The 10,878-nt window shown below is 58.0% G+C and overlaps 1 protein-coding gene across 1 annotated transcript; it reads right to left on the reverse strand.

Annotated features, from left to right (window-relative positions):
- Window positions 1-1,557: 1,557 nt before the first annotated feature.
- EN1 (engrailed homeobox 1) lies at window positions 1,558-6,547 on the reverse strand. The gene is made up of 2 exons (XM_070423475.1): window positions 5,665-6,547; window positions 1,558-2,619 (listed from the first exon to the last, which is right to left on the reverse strand). Exons 1-2 carry the CDS (start codon window positions 6,545-6,547, stop codon window positions 2,303-2,305), a joined length of 1,200 nt encoding a protein of 399 aa, XP_070279576.1. The 3' UTR covers window positions 1,558-2,302.
- Window positions 6,548-10,878: the final 4,331 nt, after the last annotated feature.

Consider the following 10,878-nt stretch of genomic DNA (forward strand, 5'->3'; position numbering starts at 1 on the left):
CCAAGCCCCCAAACACCTAGCCCTCAAGCCTGGAGCAGCAATGTGCAGGGTTCCTAGGCTTTCTGGACCTGGAGCCTAGCACTGTCACTTCCCCAGACATAGGCCTCAATCAGGGGGAATTTATAAAGAGGCAACATGACTGGCCATTCTTACTTCTCCCAAAATCAGTCCTGCAAAAACAACAGGAAAGAAACCCAAAGGAAGTATATAGAAACAGAGTTCCCATGCACGCGCGTGTGCACAACACACGCACACACACACACAAACATCCTGGTGTGTAACACAAATGAGCACATGAGTACACACTGTAAGCTGCTCAGACATCCCAGTGTGCATCTAATTACAGAGAAATGAGCACCCAGGTGCATGACACAGGTGTGGAGGTACACAAAACCAGGTAGGTACTCATGCACATGGTCACAGATGCACACAGGTTTTCAGGCACACCTCCATATCTAGCCACACACGTACAGGTACACACATACATATTGCAGAAGAAAGGGAAAGGGGGGAGGGCAGAATTTACTATTTTAAAAATCCTGAACAAAAGAGAGATGATACCTCCTACAGAGGGCCCTCCCCTTCCCACTTCTAGTCCCTGAATGCCAGGGTCCCAGGGCCTGCCCGGAAGGATATGCCCCACGGTCAGGGGCAAACATCTAGACACTTCCCTCTGGGAAGTCCAGGCGTCTAAGGGTCCGGGAGCTTGTGTTTGAGCCCTCACCGTCAGGAAGCAAGCAGGACTTTGTTGGGAATTCTGAAAAAGCCGCCCCTCCACCACCCTCCTCAGGTTTGGGGTGGGGTGAGACGGGCCTTGCCCACATCCTCCTTGATCGGGGCCCTGTAACCCCAGCAGCAGGACCCAACGGCTGTCACTTTGCATAGCTTCCCAGGACCCAGGCCTCTTCCTCCCGGTTTTCGGGACAGGAGGGCTGAGCCCTAGGAGGCTCCAGGCGGCCCTCGCCCTGCGCCGGGTGGAAGGAATCCCTCCTCCAAACGAACGGCAGTGAAGCCCAGGCGGCCGAGAGGCCGGGCGAGTGCCTCGCACTAGTGGGCTGCCCAGGACCGGAGGCAGCCCCTCGCCTTTGCCCTGCCCCGAAAGGCCTGCTCATGGAGGAGAAAACCTCGAACCCTGGAGCAAAACCCGCACCAGAACAAACATTAAAAGGAAATGTGCCGGCTGGAGCTAGAAGCAGGTTGAACAGGAGGAGGCCGCTGCGGGGACCCTGGCCCAGCGCAGGAGCAGCCCGACAGCCGACAGCCAACGGCTGGACGGTGTTTTCAAAGCCCAGCTCAGGGTTTCCGGCCTTCGGGCTCCTTTGAACGCAATCGGAAACTCGGCGAGTCCGGCCAGACTCTCCAGACCCGGGTCGGTCCCCGGATCGCCGCCCCGCTGCCGCCCCGCTGCCCCCTGGCTGCCGCATTCGTTGTGCGGCGAGCGCTGGGTGCACTGTGCGCGCAGGGCGCGCGGGTCGCTAGGCCCTGCGCCCGCGCCCACGCCTTCCCCAGACCGAAAAGAGGGGGCCGCCAGCGCGCGTGAGCACAGTGTACACTTTATTTCAGACTACAGGTTTCTGAACATAATAAAATCTTTGGCTTGTAGCGGCGGTTCAGTCTCGCAGTCTGTGGGGTCGTATTTCTCAACAAGTCTCCGGAAAACGAAAGGGGGGCAGGACAGACAGAGCGACAGAAAGGGGCTTGGGAGGCGGGGGAGAGCGAGGAGCAGACACGCGAGGGAACACACTCTCACGCACACAAAGAAAAGTCCCAGAGAAACGAGGGCCAGCGATGCGGGGCGGGAGGCACCGGAGAAGCGATAAAATCAAAAGAAAAAGGCAACGAAAACGAAACTGGGCCGGGGCAGCTGGGGGAGGGGGTGGGGGTAGGGGATAAAATAATAATTATAATAATTATAACAATAATAATAAAGGAGATTAATAAAAAGTCCAGCAAATAGAGATCGCTACACATCTTTCTTTTCCTTACCTGAAATTAAATATATACAAGGTCGTAAGCGGTTTGGCTAGATAGAGCTTTAAGGAGTTTGCAGTTACGTCCCTTATACTGTTTATAGAGAATAGATCTTATTTTTCGATAGCACCTGTCCGAGTCTCTCTTCCTTTTTAAAAACGTTGCCTTCGAGCGTGACTCTCCATTCTGGGGAGCCCTCTCTCTTTCCCCTGTTGCTCCCTCTCTCTTTTGCGCAGATTCTTTCTCCCCGGAGCTGGGCTGGCGAGGCGGCCACGGCGGTGCCCGGCGGGCGCGGGCGCAAAGGCGGACCGCGCGGCCCCAGCCTGGGCGGCTACTCGCTCTCGTCTTTGTCCTGGACCGTGGTGGTGGAGTGGTTGTACAGTCCCTGCGCCATGAGGTGCAGTGCCAGGCCGTTCTTGATGCCGGTGGCTTTCTTGATCTTGGCGCGCTTGTTCTGGAACCAGATCTTGATCTGGGACTCGTTGAGACTGAGCTCCTGGGCCAGGGTCTGCCGCCGCTGCTCCGTGATGTAGCGGTTCGCCTGGAACTCCGCCTTGAGTCTCTGCAGCTGCTCTGCGGTGAACGCCGTCCGAGGCCGCTTGTCCTCCTTCTCGTTCTTCTTCTTCTTCAGCTTCCTGGTGCGCGGACCTGCAGCGGCGGGCCGGGCCGGGTGGGGGTGGGGACAGAGGGCAGAAGGGAGGGGGTTGGGGGAGAGGGCAGAGGAAGCCATGAGAATAACGGAGTGGAGCGGGATTGCGCCCCGCGCTTTCGCGGCGATAGCGGCGATAGCGGAGGCCCTGCCGCGCACCCTGCCCCCGATCCCTCCCGGCAGCGGCTAACCCCTGCATCAATCAGCGGGCCGCTGGGGTCGCCTGGTTCCTTTCTCCAGGGCCAGAAAGGCACGGAGGAAAACTGGCCGAGGTTGTCTGTGTAGCCCACACCCAAATTCAGAACAGGAGAGCCTAATGACAGGCTCCAAGATGGAGAGAGATTTGGAGCCCCATCCTGCCCAGGCCAAAGTTGGAGGTCAGGGGCCTGCTGCCTTCACAGCCCTGAAATAAAATGAGGTTCAAGGCTGGGGCAGTGAAGACACTCGGGCAGGACTGCCCTGAGGGAATTGTCAGTCTCCCTCCTCAGGAAGCACAACTACACCAGCACCTCCAAGAAGACCCCATCTGCTGTGGTTATTTACCCAGAAAACAAGGAGATAGGCAAGGGCTGTAAGAGGCTTAACTGGTTTCCAAGTATTCAGTGTCTGTTCTGTCTACTCTTCCTTTCTCCGCTTCTCCCCTTGGCCTAAAGAAGGCCTGTATAGGGAGATCACTCCCTTCTCTAAAGAGGGAGATGAGGCCTTCACCCAGTTGCAGCCTTACCCACTTGCCCCCTGGGTTCTCTGTTATGCCCCTTGGATAGTGACGGTAAGAAGAGAGGGCCCTACCCAGCTGCAGGGGCAGCGTCCCCTTTTCGCTTTTGAACACATTGGCTGCAACGTCAGGATTGAAAACTTCTGAATAACAAAAACAAATCAGATCTGCTTTCTTTGCCCACCTATGCCATTTGCAAGGAGACTACATCCTTCCTGCCCCCCTGTATGAGCAAAATAGGGGCAGAGGAACACGGAGAGGGGAGCAATCTCAACAAAAATGTGTGCTTTGCCCCTGAGATGGATATGGAAGGAGGCCACAGGACACTTCCCCGGAAGGTGAAGTCTCCCTCCAACCTGATCTGGGAAGAGGGCTGCCATGGACTCAGCCTGGAGAGAGGAGCGAGGCAGCCCATGAAGCCTGCACCTCTGTCCATCAGCCTCTGTGCCCAAGTCTGCTGGCATCTACCGCCTGGTCCCTGTCTTGGTTATGGGAGCTTACTGAGCCCAGTGAAGACCCTGACAGGCCTGCTAACCTCTAAAACTGTCTAGAAAGAAGGGTCTTCACCGGTGTCTCCAAACCTAGCGACAAAGGGATAAGCAGCAGCGGGCTCCTGGGCAGGCCAAGGCCTGGAGTTGCCAGCTACCCTGTGACAAAAGAGTCTAGGCCTGGCCAACCACAGAGACTCAAGTGGCTTAAGGTTTATTTCCCTCAACTGTCCACGCAGGAGCAGGAGCCAGTACCCTGCCTCCTCGTCCCCTAAGAGGGACTGAGGCCAAGAACAAAGACGAGGCCCACTACCCAGCAGGATGAGAGAGGAATGGGAGGCAGGCCGGGAGGGAGTTAGGCCTTGATTTAGATTAGTAATTCTCGGAGCAGGCAGGGATGGCCCAGGAAATGTGGGCATCCCAGAAAGGCCCCACTGTGTTGTGCGTTCAGGACGTTGTTAGTGTGGTGTGTGCCCGCGTGTGCGTGTGTGTGTGTGTGTGTGTGTGTGTGCACGCGTGCAGAGGCACAGACACTTGTAATAAAATCGTAGCCTTTTGGCCAGCCCGAGCTGTAGGGCCTGACAGCTCAATCACTCTATCCATCAGGCGAGTCAATCAAAGCAGCTTTTCGGAGGTTCAGGGAGCCCGACGTGTCAATAACCGGGCTGAGATGGCAGGGGCTGATAGCACGCATCGATCCGCGCTGGGCCAGCACTGGCCATTGCGGCGGGAGTAGAGCGGCGTATGGCTGTTTTGCCCAGCCGCCCCGCCGGCCCGGGTGCCCCAACCCAATCCCAGGCCAGAGCCCCTGCCGGCCACGCGGGCTCTGCGAGCCAGAGAGGCAGGCCGGCCTTAGCTTCCTCTCCTGGGCCTATTGGCCGCAGTCTCCTCTCCTAGGACAGGTCTTGGCCTTGGATCCTCCAAGCGCAAGGTATACGAGGAAAAGGGACCAGAGGAAAGTAAAAAAAAAAAAAAAAAAAAAAAAGAAAGAAAAAGTGCGGGGGCTAGGCTGGTGGAAGTCTGCTAACGGGCAGATGTGCTGCGCGGTAGGAAGGAGTTGATAGGAAGGAGTTAAGCAAGGAAGATGTGCAAGCCGACGCGGAGAAGCTGTGGAGGCCGCCTCTAAGTCCTCCGCCTGGCTTTCTGGCCTGAGCCCGACCTGTCCTCCCCTCTCCGACTGTCTGTCCGTCAGCGTCAGCTCCGGAGAACCAGGAGCCAGTGGCTCTCATCATGCGCCGTTTTGTCTACGGCCTTTCCCTGGCTTCTACCCACCCGGGTTAGATTCTCTTTGCTACCCGGCCTGGGGAAGAAGGACAGCGATCAGACGCTTTTCTCTTTTCCTGTGCGTCCTCAAATCTGTCCCTATGTAAATGCACGCCATGCAGAAACCCTCACGATGGTGTTTGTGTCTGTATGAACACCCAGGGGAAGGTTATTTCTCTGGTCAAAGCCTTGCTGGATTTCGGCCTCTGCAGGACCACGCTGGCGGGATTGCAGACCCCAATCATTAGGCCCACCTTCCCGCCGGCTCTAAATACCTCTTTTCCTGGAAGGAAAATCAATGGCTGACTGTGTCTTTCCTGATAATAATAATAAAGGCAAAACACAAAGAAGACCCCAGAGGCTCGGAGTTCAAAATCGAAGGATGGAGACTCGAGCTTCCAGTGCTGTAGCCTCCGCAGAAGCCAGGAGCGCAAAACTGGGTGCACACTCGGTTGTGCCTGGGACCAGAGCTGAGAAACAGGCAGCAGGCATGAGAGAGGAGAGCACCCGAGGCCGGGATTGCTCTCCCCAACGCCGCGGCTAAGCGTCCTGGTGCATCCGCGGGGCTGGGTACTCACCGGAGGACGGACGATCGGAGTAGCGTGTGCAGTAGACCCAAGCGGGCCACACGAGAGGCTGCTGCGAGTCCGTTTTGACCACGGGCCCACCGTTGGCTGCGCCCATAAGCAGGATGGCTGGGTTGCCGTGCTCCGGATACTTGGCACCCTGCGCACCGGGGCTCCCCACGCCGCCTCCACTGCCGCCGCCGCTGTCTGAAGGCTTGGCTGTTGCTGCTGCGGCTGCTGCCGCCGCTGCCACGGCCGCTGCCGCCGCCGCCGCCGCCGCTGCAGCTGCTGGGCTCCCAGCCTTGGACGCACCCGTGCCTCCGGCAGCGACTGACGGGGAGCCGTCGGGTGGGCCACAGTTTGCGTCCGGGGAACAGAGGAGCGAGGCGGCGCCTGGTGCCCGCGTGCCCAGCGGGTGGACAGGGTCTCTACCTGAGCCGGTCTGGCCTCTGTCACGCTCCACCCGGCCTCCTCCTGCGCCTCCTCCGGCCGCGGCCGCCACCAGGAGCTGCTGCGGCGACTGCTCCTTTTTGCAGCCGAAGTCCGGCCTCAGGATGTTGTCGATGAAAAAGTTGGTGGTGCGGTGCAGCTGGGCCGCGGGCTGGGGCTGGTGAGCAGGCGCCACGAGATGCGGCGGCGGCGGCAGCGGCGGCGGCGGGGGCGGGGGGTGCGAGGGGAGGTGCGGGTGGTGGGCCAGGGGCGGCAAGCAGGGCGCCGTGGGCGGCGAGGGGGGTGCGGGCTGCGGGGATACCGGCACGCTGTCTCCATCGCTGCCGCTGCTGCCGCTGGCGCCGGGGCTGAGGCTCAGGCTGAGGCTGCCCGGGGCCGCCGCCACCGCCGACGCGCTGAGGCCCGAGTCGCGCTGACTTTTAGGTTCCGGCTGCTGTTCTTCCATACTCGGCCGCCCCGCCGCCCCGGCCGCCGCGCCGGCCCCCGCCCCCCCTGTCTCGCTCCCCACCCCACTTTGCCAGCGGCCCGTGGGGGTGCGCGGAGGAAGGAGGCCTGAGAAGCCTCCGCGAAGGCACAGGGCGGGTGCAGGAGAGAAAAAGCCCAGGCGCCCGGCCTGGATCGCTCGCTCTTACCGAGCAGATGATCTCGCTGTCTCTACCTCTCCCTAATTTGTAGACATCCAGATATGGAGACACTTGGCTATTTCTCGTTTCTTTCTGCAACCAGATTAAACGACTTGTTTTAAATGGGGAGTAAGCCACGGCCAAAAAAGAAAAAAAAAAAGGCAAGAAAGGAAAAAAAGAAAGCAAGAAAAAAAATTTAAAAGCTCCAAGATTTTTTTTTCTTAAAGGGAAAAAAATAGTCTTTAAAATCTAGCCATCTTCCTAGGCAGTAGTGAGGGGTTTGACTCCCCGAGTGTCACGCTCAGCTGTGCCCAGAGCGCGAGGCTGGCAGCGCCTTTAATCGCCTTTGCTTTTTTTGCAGGGAGAGCGCGTCTCCGCCAGCGCCGGGCTGCCTTTTTTTTTTTTTTTTCCTTCAAATCTCTGACAGCTCGGATCTTTGCACAAACTCTCTCGCTTAAAAAAAAAATCACCCAGGCACACTTTTTGCCTTCAAACCGGAAGCACGTGAGTCAGGGCCGCACGTGTGCGGGGCCAATGGCGAGCCAGGACTCGCGCTGACACCCGGGCCTCGGCCCAATGGGCGCGCGCGGGACTTTGCGGATAAATAATCCGGGGGCGGCGGCTGCGGGCGCTGAGGGGGAGACTCGGCGCGGGCCCGGGGCCTCCGGCCAGCCCTCCCCAACCCACACCCAGCCCCTCCCCCCCATTCAGGCCAGGACCTAAGAAGGGGCAAAGGAGACCCAGGAGAGGTAGATTTCGGGGTAGGCAAATAGAGAAGTAACTCTGTAAACAACTTGTTGGAAAAATGCAGGGTTATGGGTGTGTGCGCGCCGGGTGCAGGGTCAGGAGGCTGGGGCCTCTCCGCTTTTGTACCCACATGCTTAAGGAACTCAGCCTTGTATTTTCTCGTTTTCTTCTTGCTGTTATGAAGGTGAAAGTTGTCATTGTCCATGTGTGTAGTGAGAGGGAGGGGTAAAACCAGGAGGGTCGGAGATGTGAAATAGACCTAGAGTTGGATACTTTCAGAGAAGCAGTTTATTTTTCACAAATAGCAAACCCGGGGGGCGGGGGGGGGGGGCAGCTGCGCCTCTCTAGAACCGTCTGTTTGTAGGTTTGCAGTCCATGCCAGTCGGTTGCACTGGGTGTCCTTTCCGGGGTATCCACACCCACGCCCTTCCCTGTCCGGACCTTCTGCAAGCCCCAGGAGGCGTCCTGGCGCCATTAAGCCTGGCCCCGAGGGCACGAGAGAGCCCCACGGCCGGCGGGCCAGCGCCTATTCCTTCCCGGGCCGCCAGGGCCGCCGTAGTCTAAGCCTTCCCGTCAGCATAGAGTTACCCTGGCCAGGCCCCTGGGCCAAGCAAGCCAGGGTGCGGATGCGCCCAAGGCTCCGGCTTTTGGGTCCAAGTCAACCTCCGTGTTAAATTTCCCTGCAAAGTGAAATCAGACAAATACAAGTACTGCCCCCCAGGTATTTGCCCTCGCCAGCTGACGCCGTGGACAGCCAGTGCTCCCCAGTTGCCCAGATTTTCTGAGGTTACTCCCCACTCCCTGGAGGCCTCTGGCTCTAGCCCCGTGTTCTTCTTTGGGGGATTGCGGGGTCCCGCTTCTCCCGCGCTCACGGAGATCGGCCCGCAGCCCGCTAGGCTCATCTTCTCTGTTTTCCCATCGCCCAGGCTGGGGGGCGGCAAAGCGGGGGGATGTGAGGTGCTGGGCACCAGCGGGACTTGTCGGCTGAGGGGTTGGGAAGATGAGGGTCCGACTGTGTATGTGCTAAAACCCGCTCCGGAGGGTGGCAGTTAGACAGGCTCGGGCAGCTGAGGCCTTGGCGGGGATGTCATCTTGGATCTCCCGAGAACCTGCGTGCCCTGACCTCCATCCTCAACTGGGATGGCGGAGAAAGTATCTTTTTGGGGATATTGCCTAGTGGGAACATACAAAACAATCCCCCTTGCTCAGAAGTCACAGGGGTTAGGAGGAAAATAAGAGGGAAATACACAACCAGCCGAGCCAGCGCAGTAGCCAAGTTTCTCCGAGGGCCTGGTGGGGCGGACTGCCTTCGCTCAGCCGAGGGTCCTCTAACCCGGCTCTGGAGTTTCTAGACCTGCCCCCGGGGCCGGGGCGGCGAGAGCCACTTTCCGAGCCCTGCGCGGAGCAGACCAGCCCAGCCCCGCTCCCCTCGACCCTCCCTAGCCGCACCCTAACCCCACCGCGAGGTCTTCGGGTCCTCTTCAGTTCTACACCCAAGGGCTCCCCAAAATCTCTCGGTGCCCCCACCCCTTCTTTCCGAAATGGGCTTGGGATTTTATTTATATTTAAGTTCGCAAAATTGAAATCTTTATCCCGCAAGCGAGCGTGGGTACTTAATTAAATTCTAATTAGGACACTATCAATATCCTATTTAGCCGCGTAGCTTTTGTGCGCCGCGGTCCCTTTCAGCGCCGTAAATAGGGTCTCGACGCCTTATCTCGCCTGCAGGAGACGCCTCGAGAAGGGCTGCGGAAGATAATTTATAGGTTTTAATTACTCTTCATTCCGCCTGATCAGCTTGGCGTTCATCACAGGCCTGTGAATAAAACCCTGGTCAAAAGCTCTGTCACATCGCGCTGGCAAGACGCTTAATCAAAGTGAGCGGCCCCGCGCGCCGCGCCGCCCGGCTCCTCCACGTAATTTCCAGCCAGCTGATAAAGCCAGCTGAATAATGCGGCGGCCCTTTGGAGACACCATTTACAGAAATGACTTTATTGACGGCTTAACGTCGGTAATTCATTTTACCTTTCATGTAGTGGAGCCCGGATTTGTTACAGTAATGGGATGATAAATGCACCCGCGGCCCACGAGCTCCGGCTGGATTAGGAGGTGCGCTGCGCGCTGGCTGGTCCCCCCACCTCCCCCAGGCCGGGCCTGCGCGCGGGATGCTCCGCACCCAGCGCCGCCCGCCCTCCACGACCCCCACCCGAGCCCACGCCCTCTCTCAGGCCTGAGAATGAATAGACTATTGGAACTCGGTGTTCAGGGGTTGGTGTCCTGGCAAGCCCGAGTGAGGCATGAGTGCTCAAAGCGAGCAGAGGTTGGCCGAGATGGGTGTGTGAGGGACCCGGATGAGTCCGAGGGAGCCCAAGAGTAGCCTGTGGTGAGGAAGTACCAGCAGGGGAGTTGTGTGTACAACTATGTGGGTGAAGGGACTGGGTGTGTGTGGAGCGATGTGTGCGCAGTCCTTTTAGGGGTACTGTTTCTGTCTTTGGAAATTAAGGAACTTCTTCCGATTCGATAGATGTCCGGTGGGGGTGGCAGGGAGGTGGGTTGACCGGAAGCAGTGGGGTAATCTACCAGGAATGGAATGGAGCCCCTTTTTCCCAAAGCCCTCTGGTCTGGGGCTAAAGGTATGGGAGTTTGGGGACACCCAGTGCCCATTTCTATTGCCTTGAAGTTCTGTGCTGTGCAGTTCCCCTGGAGCAAGAGGCCCCACAGACGGCCACTGACCTAGCCATGTCTCTGCAATAAATTGATTGTCCCCAAGTTCCACTTCCATGCCCAGCCCACATAAAAGTGGAGAATGACAATGAAGAAAACGATTTTGTTTTACTTTAAATGCCAAAGGGGGAGCAAAAAAACCCCAAACACCCCCTATGATTTCTTTCTTCATTTGAAGGCTCACGGGGCCCCAAGGGGCTTTCAGTCGTGGGAGGTGGGGTAAGCAGGACAAGAAGAGACCACAAGTCTCTCCCATTCCCAGACTTCCTCCATCCTCTGCGCCTAACCAGGGGGTTCCGGGAGGAATAGGCACCTGGCCAACCAGACCCGGAGCGTGTGTTTGGATGTTTGAGGGCACTGAGAAGTTTGGGGATCATGCAGTAGGAAGACAGGTGACTGCTTCTCAAGGTGAAGGCTGAGAAATGGCACCTTTGTTTCAGCCCTTGCCCAATCTTGCCAAAACCACTTACCAATGTCTAGAATGGCCTGCGGCCGTGGGGGGCCAGAGCCTGCATTTGTTTCTTTTGCTCTATATGTGGGGACCACGGAGAGGTAAGGGTCTGTAGAAGCATTCTTTGTGTGTATTTGTGTGCCTAGCAGAAGGCTGGTCTATGTAGACATCAGTGTGTACACCCAGTCTTCCCCCCGCAGCTGGGCGCAGAGCACCGCGTTTGCTAAGAGT

Source organism: Myotis yumanensis, unplaced genomic scaffold (assembly GCF_028538775.1).
Source record: "Myotis yumanensis isolate MYYU_CA2020_CCGP unplaced genomic scaffold, mMyoYum1.0.hap1 SCAF_8, whole genome shotgun sequence".
Lineage (NCBI taxonomy): Eukaryota > Metazoa > Chordata > Mammalia > Chiroptera > Vespertilionidae > Myotis > Myotis yumanensis.